The sequence below is a fragment of the Phaethon lepturus genome, unplaced genomic scaffold, assembly GCF_000687285.1.
Source record: "Phaethon lepturus isolate BGI_N335 unplaced genomic scaffold, ASM68728v1 scaffold45649, whole genome shotgun sequence".
NCBI lineage: Eukaryota > Metazoa > Chordata > Aves > Phaethontiformes > Phaethontidae > Phaethon > Phaethon lepturus.
In genome coordinates, this window is record NW_010563687.1 from 712 (window position 1) to 15,108 (window position 14,397).

The 14,397-nt window shown below is 35.2% G+C and overlaps 1 protein-coding gene across 1 annotated transcript; it reads left to right on the forward strand.

Moving 5' to 3' along the window:
- Window positions 1-885: 885 nt before the first annotated feature.
- On the forward strand, window positions 886-13,025 carry LOC104615386 (heterogeneous nuclear ribonucleoprotein K; the record flags this gene model as incomplete). The annotated part of the gene is made up of 11 exons (XM_010294629.1): window positions 886-964; window positions 1,076-1,155; window positions 2,050-2,147; window positions 3,540-3,596; window positions 5,054-5,097; window positions 6,022-6,094; window positions 6,683-6,796; window positions 7,922-8,050; window positions 8,565-8,872; window positions 9,221-9,275; window positions 12,975-13,025. Coding segments are annotated over exons 2-11 (978 nt in total), but the record flags the coding sequence as incomplete, so codon positions are not given.
- Between the last annotated feature and the right edge of the window lie 1,372 nt (window positions 13,026-14,397).

Below are 14,397 nucleotides of genomic sequence, written 5' to 3' on the forward strand. Positions count from 1 at the left end.
GACGATTGAAAGGATGTTTTAAAAACTTAAAGGTACCTCACTTTTTCTTCGTGGATACGTGAGTGTCAATTGTTTGTTCAGGCTATGGAAGTTGAGCAATAAAATTCAAGGGGGGGGGAAAATAGCATTCTTTGGCTGTTATCTGTACAAATGAATTTTTAAAGAGTAAGGTGCAAAATTGTTCTGCCTGGACTTCTAATGTGTTTTACAAGTATTCTCACATGGACTTAACAAAAATAGATCTTGAAAGAAGTACCTGTTTCACAAAGTCAAAAAAAGTTCAGCTGCTTTTAGGATTTTTCATTCATGTATGCAGAGGTTATGTATAACTACAGTGTGGTATTTTTAACATATTTTTTTCTAGTGTGGCTTGTGTGTAATTTCTTTTGTTCATTTTTTTTATATGGAATGGAAGGCATGATAGAATGCCTGCTACTAAGTTGATTGAGAACTTATAATACTAATGCTGGTAATTTATAATAACAACTTTTTATTCTGAATTGTTTAGAACTAAACAATAAGCAGATTGATACATAGTGTCTCTTAAAAAGGAAATTCAAGATATGTATTCTATAACAAGCTAAAAATAGGAATCAGATAATTGTTTGCTTTAAATATCTGAAAATCATTACCAGTAAATGTAATTGCTTAAAACTAGCAAATGCTTGAAAACTGAGCAAGTCCAGAATGATTCAGACTGCAATTGTTTATCTGTAAGTTTACAGACTTGATTATTTCTTCTCTTAGTGATGTGTTTGGCCTTGTTATGTTTTCCCATTTATAAGGAAAAGCTTTGTAGCAAAACCTCGGGTCAAACCCCCATTTTTAGTTGTAGTGAGAATCGGACCTGTAAGTGAACAGAGCCTGATCTGTGCTGTTTTCATAGGCTTCTGAAGCAGTAGGTTGTTGGGTTTTTGATCCTACCCAGAACACTTGAGTTTTGTTCTGCAAGTGTATATAAAAAGTTCTAAAAGCAGGCATCTCTCTCTGTTTTTTCCCTTTAGTACGATGTATAGTTTGCCTTTTTTTTTCTTCACAAAATAGATGTACTATCTTTTTTTTTATTCTGCAACAGGTTTTATCTGCACACCTGAGAATAAAAGGTAATGGAGACTGAACAACAGGAGGAGACCTTTACCAACACAGAGACAAATGGTAAATTTTTTAAAGGGTTATTTTATTTTATTTGGGGGGGAAAGAACCTTTTTAAGTCTCATTGTTTCTAGCTGTTTTGGAATGCTTTAACTGTATCAAATGTTTGTATTGGCAGTATTTTTGCATTTAATCTTTTAATTTTTAAGTGTCCCGTATGTTTTTACATGGTTTTTATATCATGAATATGTAACTTTTCTTTGGGAGTATTTTAGACATGGCATAAGTAACTAAAAGTTATAACTAAGGATTTGAAAATATTTGATAGCTAAATATTCAGTACTTGTCTGGTCAGTGTGATCATGTACAAATACTGTCAGGCATATCTATTACTGTATTTTATTTATTGAGGTTGTTACTTTGAAGGAGTTTATATGTGAAATATCTCTAAATATTAGTTAAATGAAAAACTTTTTTGACATAATTTGTGAAGGAGAGTTAGGGCATTAGCATTGAGTTGATTCATGCCAGTTTTTCAAAGCTATTTGAAATACTGCTTTCCTATTGTTCCACCAGTATTTCAGTATTGGACAAACTACTTTTGATCTTTAGGGCTTTAAGGTTTTCCCAATTGTAAAAGAAATACTAGGTAGGTGATTCAGCACTGCTTTAAACAACATGTTGTAAATTTTTCACTAAGTTTGCAAAATTCTCATTTCAACTGTAGTTCATAGATTTGGAATGAGTCTTCAATAATTAATTGATGTGTAGGCTGATGATGTAAAAACCTGTTTCTGTGCTGTAGATACTTGGGGTAGATGTCAGAAGTTAGCGTCCGGCTAATAGGAGGGAATGCTTCATTAGGAATACAGTGCATAAGCTTGATATACAATTTTATCACGACTTAGAAAGTTAAATATATGTTTGTGTTTTCCCCCCCCATGGACCTGTCTACAGGCAAACGTCCTGCAGAAGATATGGAGGAAGAACAGGCCTTCAAAAGATCTCGGAATACAGATGAGATGGTTGAATTGCGCATCTTGCTTCAAAGCAAAGTATGCTTTTTCAGCATTGCTATGTTCCTGCTTATACCATTGCTTAAGACAGTGGTGACAAAGTGTATGTTGTGGTGTATGTTTAGAAAGAATGTGTGCTTTATTTAAAATAAAATAACTTATTAGGAATATTTGTAAGCATGCATGAATGATAGAAGTGTATTGCAATGGTATTATCTTCAATACATTTTTTCAAGGATGAGCCCTTAATAATCTATGGGACTTATCTGATTTTAAAAAAAAAAAAGTACTTATTGAAAAAATAAAGCAATAGAAATTATAAGCCACTTTTCTTATGTTTGAGTGAAACGTAATTGTTTCCAGGGGGATGACTGTGCATTAGTTTTTAGAAAGCAAACAGTTTAGAGAATGATCAGCTTATGACTGTAAATTAAATATGCGAGGCAAGATGAAGACTTCCTCAGGATTTTAGTAATTTTCCCAGATTTAGTAAGTCTGTATGTATCAACGGGGGAAATATGGGAGTAATGTTTCAGGGATTGCAGTCGCTTCATTGACTAGCATAAATTGTCATAGTAAAAATTGCTATTTATTAATCTCCTTTAGTGTTTCCAGTCATTACAGATGTTTGTGCTGTCTGAAGTAACTCAGTCTTTTTATGTCAGGGCAGGGGAATGTTACCTTAACCCTGTGTGGCACTTCTGATGAATAGTCAAGTTACGTGGAGTGCTGCAATATGTTTGTGGTGCTGTTAGCATCATGTATGAACTGCATAATAAAAGCAATAATTTTGCATATAGTTCTTGAAATAGCCTGGTAAAAATGTAGTTTTACAGTTGCCCCTCTTGAATATCTGAGTTTATTCCTGTTGATTTTTAGCAACTGGAGATTAGCAATTGTTTATATTGGCTTTACATTCTTCAGACTGTACCTACCTGAGGGGTCAGTTGAGTTACATAGGCTTAAACCAAAAGTAGCATTTGAAATTATCAAATGTTTGGAGTGCAAAAGTAAAATTTGTAAACATATTTAAAAAAAAAAAGTGTGATCAAATAAATTAGGAAAATCCTTGACCTACATAAAATGCATGGAATCCCATAAGGTATTTTTTCAGTCATACTCTTAACTATGAGATGGTTTTATCACAGGCAGAATTGCCTGTAAACTTACATTTGAGATTGAAATAATATTATTGAGTATTTTTATCTCTTTACAAAGTTCAGTGGTAAGACACACCCCCCCACACCCACCCCCTGTAAAACCATGTCAGTTTATGTTTCAATTTAATTTGAATCTTTCAAAAGCAAAACAAGCCCCACCCCTAAATGCATCCCACAAGGTAATGCAGAAATAGATACATTGTTCTTAGTCTTCAGTTCAAAAAATGTAGTCTGTGCTGTATTAGCATAACTTCTGAAAACTATTTTCCAGAATGCTGGAGCAGTGATTGGAAAAGGTGGCAAAAATATTAAGGCACTTCGTACAGATGTGAGTATATATGAGTTTGAATATTAATTAACACCAATTCTTTCAGAGCACTACATTGAAAACTTGATTGCATACGTTTCTAGAAATTGAGAAAGTAAAATCTAGACAATAATCTAATTATAAGCCATTTATAATGATTGTTAGAGATAACTTTAGTTTTTCAGTTTGTGTTGTAATTAAAACCCAGCTTGAGTTATGCAGGAGGAGAGGTTTATATTAAACCTCTTTGCTTTCAAACAGGGTTCCTCTAAATTACATACTTCAAATGAATTAACATCTTTAATTAGAAATATTGGCAAAGCTTAAAACCCTTAACTACTGTTTCTCATATGTGTGAATCGGTTATAGTACTATTGAAGACTATTGCAGGTGGCTGGCTTAACCCAGTGATAGAGAAATTCTTTAACTTCCTTTTAAAAAAAAAAAAAAACACCCATAATTGTCTATCTGTTCTTACTTTAACAGCTTGGACATAAAGCACCAAAACATTCATATTAAGGTTGCATGATTTAAATACAGGTATAGAACAGTAAAGAAACATTTTATTCTGTTACTTGGAAGCATTTTTAAATGGTCATGACTTATTTACCTGTTCATATTTTATAGTGGGTTGACTCTTGTGATTAGACACATGTTCAGCGTAAACATTATGTATTTATAAAACTTGGCAATGCTTCTTAAATTCCATTTGTTTACACTCCTGTACTCTAGCATCAGCTACAGTTTCAGCAATTTTTTTCAAGCAAGACTGTGTTCAACATAATATTTGCTAATATATCATTACAGAATCAGTTCCATCTAAGTTCACAAAATATAGCAACTAGAATTGAGGATTAAGCTGAAATGGTCAGGAATCATACATACAGTTGCTAACTTTGGCAGGTAGTGTTTTTGTTTAAGTAAATAAATACATGCATCGCCTAAGTCCAGATAATTTAATTGGTCTGGAATACTAACTTTCCCAACTCGCCCAAGGTTTCAGTAATATGGATCTCAACAGTTTTTGTGTCTACATTCATGAGCCAGCCTGCTACTGAAACATTATGTTAAAAGTAACAAGTAGTTTAGTCAGATCAAGTAACTCATTAAGATCCATACTGTTAAGCCACAGTTGATGTAGCAATCCATTATTGTGTTAGTCTTCGGAACAACTTAAGCTTGCTTCATTAACTGAGAGTAATGAGTATAGTTTGTATAAATTAAAATTTATTGCTTTTCCCCCTTTTCCCTCTCCTTGTTTTTTTGGCCATATATCTCCGTTGCCCATGTACTGGATCGACTTGCCCCTGCGTTGCCCACCATGACGTTGGCCCATCCGCCCCTGAACGCTCATGTGAAAACTCTGGTTGGCTATGCCCAAAAATGTGCTCGTTGCCAAACGGGTACCATACTTGACAACTTCCGATTGAATACCCATGCCCAATGCCAACATCCACGAACGCCAATGACCAATGCAGTACAATGCCAGTGTTTCAGTCCCAGACAGCAGTGGCCCCGAGCGGTATGTCCCAACAGTTTATGCCTCACTGCCTGATTAGAGAGAGAGAAATGTATTTTATTACCTGCCTTTTATATAATTAAATAGTATCCCCTTATAGACCGTGTATTGTTTTTTTTTTTTTTTTAAAGTTTTCTGTCTTATTTTCCCCATTAAGTCTTTTTGTCACTGAACTTTTACGCGAGTTGGCCACCCAAACAGTCCACTAATTTTATTTCAATGGAAGGAGCACAGCTTCAAGTGTTGCATATTCACTGCATTATAAATCAAATTGTTTCAAGAGTCTTGCTTTGTCTTTGTGGCCCACCTTGCTCCCCCCAACATTGTCTGTTCATAATTATTTCTGATGAAATACTAACTCTAGTTCACTTTCCTTCACTTCTCATTTGTGTTATGTTTTTCGGGGTGTGGGGTTTTTTTGTTTTGGTTTGCGTTTTTTTCCCTTGTATTTATATTCCTTTTTTGCAGAGCCCATTAATAATCTAATTTCTAACTGGTCTCTCAACCTTACTCCAGATATAACGTTGACCATTTGCATATCCCCACTTTTTCTACAAGAAGGTGTGCCAGTTTTATCAATGTAATGGCGAGGGTATACCGAATTAGTGGTGGTGGGGAATATTCACTTCTACTTTCATTTCTGCGTCGATTTCTTGCCCACTTAATCTGAGCTCTCCCACAAGCTCTCACTTTCTCACTTGCTCTCACTGTCTTTGCAAGACCTACCTAGTCTTAAATTCATCATGCATATACATTGGGTATAAACAAAGATGCATGTGTTATAAATCCAATTAACAGGTTTACTTTGAATGGGGAATATTAATTTGAAGTTCTTCTGTGTAGTCAGTCTTGTTGGAATTTTGTGTATGATTATGAATACTAAACTTTTCCACTTTCTCCATATTTTCTGACACTGGCCTCTAACAGCATCTTGAGTATAAGTGCAGATACAGAGACAATTGGAGAAATCTTGAAGAAGATTATCCCTACTTTAGAAGAGGTATGTCTCTTATGTTTGTTTCTCCAGATGTATAAATTTAGATTTTCAAACAAGATAAATCTAGGTGATTGTGTGCTATTTTTAATATGTTAAATTAGAAAATAAAACCCGGTCTTTTTTGAAAGGAGGCCTATGGCTCTCAAACTATGTGTTGTCATTTTTTTTTTTTTTTTGTAGAGGACAGAGACAATCTGTTCTTAGAAAATTAATATTTGGAACAGCCTCCTTCCCTTCAAAACACCCATCTCCTGACTTGTTTAGTCCCCAATTTGAAGTAGCTATATTGTAATTGCCATCCTGTCTTGGCTTTGTAAGCAAGTGTGTTGCACTGTTTGATATCTTAAAATTTTATGCAATAATAATAAAAGAAGGAAAACTAATTTGACATCATCTCATGTTGAGGCAAAGTACTTAAACAGGTGTCATTCTATCATAGCGAATACAGCATTACAGTTCAGCAGCAAATTAAGTCATACCATGGTGTTTGGAGAAAAACCTTAACAAAAAAACCCAAAATTAGTATTTTGATTCCCCCTCTCCTTTTTTTCCTGACTAATATTTTATTCTTTCCTTGTATGCATCTTACAGTATCAACACTACAAAGGTAGCGACTTTGACTGTGAATTAAGACTTCTAATTCACCAAAGTCTAGCAGGAGGAATTATTGGTGTCAAGGGTGCTAAAATCAAAGAACTCAGAGAGGTACTGTTTCCTATTCTTTTCATATTCTGCTTTTATTCTATAAACAAATTATGTTTTTGTGTTCATAAACAGTGAGTGTAAGCATCTGTGCAATAATTCCTTCAGAACATATTTCATATGTGATTTCTGTGTTCTGAGATCAATCTGAGTTACTTATTACAATTTTCTTGCAAAAAGTCAGAAATAAAGTGGCTGTTGGTGATAGAGCCTAGAACTTCTTATAAAGCTTTTAAGCATATTAGCTTATTTTTTAAAATGAAAATGCCATTCATCACTCCTGGAATAAACTGCTGAATAGGATATATTGGTGGTGTTGGACATGGAAAATGTTTTAGTGTGGATGCATCTCCATAAACTCTAATGATGATAATTTAATAGATGTTTGAATATTGCTATAAAAAGGTAGTAAGGGGTGGGTTTTGGGGTAGGTTGTTCTTGAGTGGGTTGGGTCTTTTTGTTGTGGGTTTTGTTTTGTTGGGGGGGGGTGTTTGGTTTTGGGTGTGTTGGGAGTTTTGGGGGGTTTTTTTTAAGTTCCATTTCCTTGAAGACCACTGTTTCCTTTGTGAAGGACCATTCCTTGTGAAGAAACGAGGTTTTGTTCTAAAAAGTTAGTGGTCTCTCTGAATCTAGAGTGTTGGTTTCTATCCTTTCCTGGCATTGTGTCAAAGGCAATTCCAGGTCAGTTTAGGCGTAAGCTACTATTTGTGTGGACTGAGGAAGGCAAGATGACTAGTACGAAGCACGTTTTTATGACATATGAAGGTTTATATAACCTGTAAGCTTATAATGGATATGTGGTCCTTTTGCTAATATTTGATTAAATGACCATGTAGACGAGCCATAATTGAAAGATTTTTAAAAATGAACTTTTTCCCTCTTCACTAGCATTTCATACAAACTGATGTCATTGCAGGCCTTAAAAATATAAAATCCTAAGATTAAATTTGTTGTAAGAACTCAGAAGTAAGCATTCACTTAAAATGACTGGAAGTTTAATGGTCTGGTTTGATTGTTTCTTTAAAAATGTTTTAGTGTGTGTCTTACCCATTTTGTTTTCAATAAGTTTATAAAATTGTTTAAAATACTTCTATTTGAAGATTTTGAGGGTTTTTTTCTTCTCAACAGAACACTCAGACCACCATTAAGCTCTTCCAAGAGTGTTGTCCTCATTCCACTGATAGAGTGGTTCTTATTGGTGGAAAACCTGATAGAGTTGTGGAATGTATCAAGATTATCTTGGATCTTATCTCTGAGGTAATGTGTCTTAAACTTATTATTCCTTAATTGGTATTCATGAAAGTTGGGATTATTTGGATGGAAAATTATCTTTCCATTTCAATTTTGAGTTCAGTGCCTCTTACTTCTCGAGTAACAAAATAAGTGTTGGACTGTTAGCACCCTTTGAAATTATTCCTGTTTTCTAGAATTGGGATGTACCTAATTGGAGAGGGAAGCCATTTTTGGTACCAGTGGACTGTTAGTCATGCTTTACATATCAGTAAAATAAGAAATTTTAAATTGGGGAGGAAGTGAGACAAATGTGTGTGCCACCCATCGGTAACAGCAGTTTCTCTATCATAGTTAAGTTCTCAGGAAGCATATCACCATCCCTGCCTTTCTTATCAGCTTTGTGAAATCAAGAATGTATTCAGAATGTATAAATTCTTATTTCTACATTTAATATAATAATTTAATGAAATATAATTGTAACAGTCAGTGCTAACTGAGGGGGGTGTTGTTGGTTTTGTTTTTTTTGTGTGTGTCTTAGTCTCCAATTAAAGGACGGGCCCAGCCTTATGATCCCAATTTCTATGATGAAACATATGACTATGGTGGCTTCACAATGATGTTTGATGATAGAAGGGGACGTCCAGTAGGCTTTCCAATGCGTGGAAGAGGAGGCTTTGGTCGGATTCCTCCCTGTTGTGGTGGACGACCCATGCCTCCATCAAGAAGAGATTATGATGATATGAGCCCTCGCAGAGGACCTCCACCACCTCCACCAGGTCGTGGTGGTAGAGGTGGCAGCAGAGCTCGTAATCTTCCTCTTCCTCCTCCACCACCACCTCGTAGCGGGTAAGTTGTTGCATAAATGCATCGTACAAAACTCAAGTTGAGTAAAATTTGCTGAATTGTGCTCATGTTTCCAGGACTTGTTTCACTCTCCATGTTGGTAGTGATTATGCAAGATTGAGTGTGCATTGCACCAGAGAATTTCAAAAAGTATTTTAATTTAATTATTTCTGCAGTGTAGCAGTCTATCAGGACTATGGTCAGTAGTTCTGTAATTTTATTTTATGTCATTCAGAACTTGGCTAAAGCATTCAGAAATTCATAGTTGTGTGCAAATCATGAAAACTTGAATTAGAATATATGAACTAGTTTATAACATGAGTTACGTGCTGCTTCTTTTTCTCATTTTAGAGATCTTATGTCTTATGACCGAAGGGGTAGACCTGGAGACCGTTATGATGGAATGGTAGGAGTTAAAATTCATATTGTTTTGTTTAATAAATAGTTATCACTTTGAATATCTGAGGAAACTGTTCTTGAATACATACATTTAAGTGTGGGGCATGTCTGCTTCTGATAAACTGATATCACCAAACTGTTTTGGCCATACAAACAGTCCCCCCCAAGAAGACGACTGTTTGGGGTGTAAAGGGTATTTGGGATGTGATCTGCTGCGTGGTTTTGGTTTGTGGGGTTTTTAGCTGGTTGGTTGTTTTCCCTACCTGTCATCAACAATGGAATAGAAAGTTGGTAGAGCACAGTCCCTGCAGGTTTTATTACACGGACCTTCTTTTAAACTTTTCCTTTTTAATCAGGATGACAGAAATAAGAATTAGGAGGCTTTTCAGATCAAGAAAGCATGTCAGAACAATGTTTTCCAACAGATGTTAGCAGAATTTAAGAGAACATGAATAATATCTATAAAGAGCTCTAGTTGGTCTGGCAGATGATTGCTTTTTCAAATCAGTTCTTGTCTTTATGCTGATTTCTATGTCTGCAAAAAAAATCTACTGTAATTCCAAATGTTTTGGAGCTAGGGCCAGTGATAAGTTGAATTTTAAATGAAATTAGGTACATTCAACCATGTTGGGAGGTGGGGAGAATTAAAAGAGGCTTAAAGATACTCTTCCATGTTGTACTCTGAAATGTGACTTCCTGGTAGTCATTTACTGTTGTATCTTCTTTCCTGGGAAGAGAAATTATAGGCATCTGGGAGGTAAATCTCTGTGGTTAACAACCTTTTTTTCTTCCTGTGGCACATTACTTAAGATGACAGGTTAGATGAGATTTTTTTTTATTTTTCTTTTAAATGAATGGAAGAGAAAGAAGTGTAGAGGAGCTATGAAATGGGCTACCTAAATGAGATTTACACATTGCCTCCTTCTGGGAGGAAGAGGCAATTACTTCCAGTAATACATACTGGAAGTACATATTACGAGGATGTCAAAATTTGGGCACCAGAAGCCTAGCAGAAATATTGAAAGGCACTTAAAATTACCAAAAACTAACAAAAAAACACCAAACACCACCCCCAAACCCAACCCCAAAACCGCCAAGTTGTCTATGCTACTCTGGATCTTAAGAAACCAGAAGAATCATGAACTATACCTCTAAGATCCCTTATTCGTATTCTTGTGTTTTCAAAGCTCAGTTTTTGTGTTTTCATATTTGCAGCTGTTAGAACCAGTGTCAAGGCATATAAACAGCAGCCTGCCCTTCCTTGGGTATCTGGTTGAGCGCAATCTTCAGCTTGGGCAATAGCGTGTTATAGTTCTGTTCCATTCCATCTGAACTGTCTGACTTTGATCAGGTTGACCTTGGCTTTCTTGACGTGAGTTCCTACAAATAAGTGGGAGTCATCTGCTCATTTTCCGTGTTCTGAAAAGCAATTTTATTTCCTCTTCACAGTGGAGCTGCTCATGGCTTTGGCTGCTTTATGCACGAGTTTCATAGCCTGCCTACAATGAGGAGTGCTTTCTGACACAGATTGTATTTAATTTCTAGTTTTAGCTAGCCATAATCCCAGTATCCTTAATTGTATAAGCAGATGAGAAGTCTTTCCATGGATTATGAGGCTGAAGCTGGAAGTGTCATGCCAGAAATATAAGGTCTTCTTGAGCTACTATGCATTTCATATAGAAACCTTTCTCTAGCAAAAAATTTAGAGTAAACCAACATTGTTGTGGTTTGTGAAGTAATGCATGGGAAAGGCTACTTTCAGAGAGCACGAATGCCATTTACATAAATACATTAAAAGGCAAGAATAGATTCTCTTTTCAGACCAGCATCTTGGAGATGTTGAATTTAAAGAAATCCTCATTTTCTGCCAGTTCTCTTCTCTGCTAAAGGTGGAAAAATTCAGTAGTTAAAGACTTGTAAGATAGTGAACCAAGACTGGATGGTGAAACTTGAATTTTCTGAGATGCAACAATACTGACAGCCTTGTTAATTCTAAGATGGGAGGAAAAAATAACTTGGAGAGAGAGAGATATAATCTCTATTCTTGAGGCATTTTACTGAAAGACATACATGCATTGTTTCTCTTATTACAGAGGTATATATTTTAGGTTATAACTACTCCAAATCAGATGTGTATGGACCATAACAGCTATTTTGATAGCTGAGAAAACATGAATGCGTTTCCACTATTTCTTTTTTAACAACCCCATCCCCGTGGGTGCTTTAGATATACAAATGCACAAAAACATACCGGGGGGGGAATAAGGTGGAAAAGTGAATATAAAGCCATTTAACCCAATGGTCAATTCCTAATACTTTCAAAGTATTTTTAAATTTGAGTTGAGAACTAAATCAGAATGTCTGTTTAACAGTAGAGTGTATATTCAGACATCTAATCTGGTTTTGCTCATTCAAATGATTCCTACTTGATATTTTTTAACATCATATATATATATATGTGTATATACATGTCCGTATAAGAATTTCAATAAAGGTACGTACACTAAATATATTAGAAGTACTTCGTGTGTAAGAGATTTGACATTAAGGAGCACGTAGAAAAAAAATCAGTGAAGAACAGATGTTTGACACATCTTATTTATCTATGTAAATACTAAAATAAATTAACAAAACTTCACTCTTCTGAGCCAATCCCTTAAAAATAAGGGGAAGTTACAATATGGAATTTGCCATCAGTTAGGATTGCATGCGTATTCTTTCATTAGATGTAAGAAGTCAATAAATTCTTATTAATATTATGCACTTTGTCTTATCCTGTCAGTGTTTCAATTGGTTTTGATTTCATTTCCATTGGTTACCAGTAGTAGCTAGCACAAATGAGTCTGTAGAGAAGAAAATTCTGTTATGTATCTTAAGTTATCCTGCACCTAGTATTTTAGGAACTGTTTTTAAATGAGCACTTATATTTTAATGTTCTATTCATGTTGTGTTGCACGTTTTAACCCAGCAAAGGCCTTTGCCTTAATAGTAATTTAAAGTGGATTCTACAAATTATATTTTTATAATTGTTTGTTGATTTCCCCCCCAACTTCTGTTGTAGAATTCTGAAAGAAAGAAATGCTATATATCCCATTAAAAAAAAAAAAGTCATTTATTTCCAATATAATTAGGCAGTAGTAGATTGTTAGTTTAGCTATTGGCTGTATGAGGTATATGGAAATGAATTAATAAAATATGAGAAGCTGTGTCCTTCCTGCTTGACCTGCTGTTGTAGACTGTAGATATATCAATGACAGTTACTTGTTTTATTAAATGCCTTTTCTGTGTTTTGGGGCGTTTTTTATGCATGAGAGAAATAGAAGGTTTTAGTATCTGAGAGTAACATCTTTTAGTATATAGTACAGTTTCAATACTCAAAGGTGTTTTTAAAAAAAAACAAACAAACAAACTGTTTGAGCTTTGCTCTCCCCTTAGCTGTCTGAGGAAAATCTGTTTACACCACTGAAACAAGGAAGAAAGAAGTGTGACCAGTTACCGTTCCCTTGCAGTGAAAGTAAAAGGGAGTAAACATTGGAACTGGTCTATATCATGTACTTTTGAGTCTTTGTAGTAGTTTAAGTAGTGCAGAAAAATGTTTCTCTATATTGGTATATATGTGTTTGCTTGTCAAGTTACCTATAAGCCTCCATGACATGGACTTAATTTGGATTCATTTCCTCTTTTCCTCTTATATTGTACCTGGAAGATGATGCAGTGTCATGTAGATGCCTGTGATGACATGCAGCCACCAGAGTTGGTAAGTGTGCTCATGCTTTTATTTGACTGGTTTAATAGTTGATTTTTGAGAAAAATCATTTGAATTTGTCAAGTGATAACTGGAATTTCTTGAGATTGAATGTAGTCAGTGGCAGCTTGCACCTACTGAAAAATCCCTAAAGTTGTCCTTCCAATTTGGGTTACTGTCAGTTTATGTCCTGAACAGTGAATCCTATACAGGCAGTTAATGTTCCACAATGGAAATATGCAGCAGCACAGCTGAGAGAGAGGCTTTTCTGGTGTATTGCCTCTCTTGTACTCTATTTTAGTGTTCCAAGTTGTAACTTTCACTGTAACTCTTGCTTTTCAGTACCCTGTAGGTGCATCTATTTAGGAATATGTTTTATGTTAACTTCATCGTGTTATGTTTTCTCCCGTTTCAAACAAGGAATGTTAAAAATAATTCTTTACTTATAGTTTTGGATAAACTGTTATGCATTACCTATCCATATATTTGAAAATATTCCATTTGATTTGTGTTTATCAAACTTCTTACTCTTAGGGGGTTTAGGGAGGAAAGTTCAAAGTGTGTCAGCAAGTGTTTAAGCTGTCTAGAAGATGGCAAAGTGCTGCCAGATATTAAATGTTAGTTCCTAGCTTACATAAACACTGCAGTTATAATTACTCATCTGCTGTCAAGTTCATTTGCTGTTTTGTAGTCTGGGGAGGAGAAGCAGCAGAAAGGGTCAAGAAAATGATTGTTCATTAAAACAAGTTAGCCTGAAAAAGGGATTCCCTGTGCAAAATATCAGCAGAAATAGGTGGAAGAGTATGTGTGGAATATGCAGCTCTGATCAGCCTCTGACTTAAGTTCTAAGCAGCGTCTTTCATTCTTTTGTATTTTGCACTCCACTGCAAGCTCTATTATGTTGTATTATGATCTGTATTGCTAAGCAACGTGATTATACAACACAGGTTGCTTAGAAACGGGTGATCAGCTGAACAACTTTTTTTCTGAATAGCTTCTGCTTTGATGTGGCTTCAAAAAGCAAGCAGGTAAATAGCTTTTTGGAAAAAGTTGTTGCATTAAAACTTCTGCAAACAAGTAATTCACACAAATTCCTGTATTTCAGCAATACAAGTTGAATTCTAGAGAAGCATGCACATCTATTCTCTGCTTCTACAGGAAGATATTAAAATGTGTGTTTGTGCATTTAGAAGGCATTAGATCAAATTAAGCAGCTGATATCAAGTACCAGTCTACAAATCTGGAAAATAAAAGCAGTCAGGAGTGCTGCGTTGCAGTGATTTGGATTTGGTATATGGTAGTTTTAGCAGAACAGCAGTAAGTGCTGTTCTGCTAAAACAGTAAAAGCTGTAAGTGAGTGCTTATGGGTAAGGATGAGGGGGAA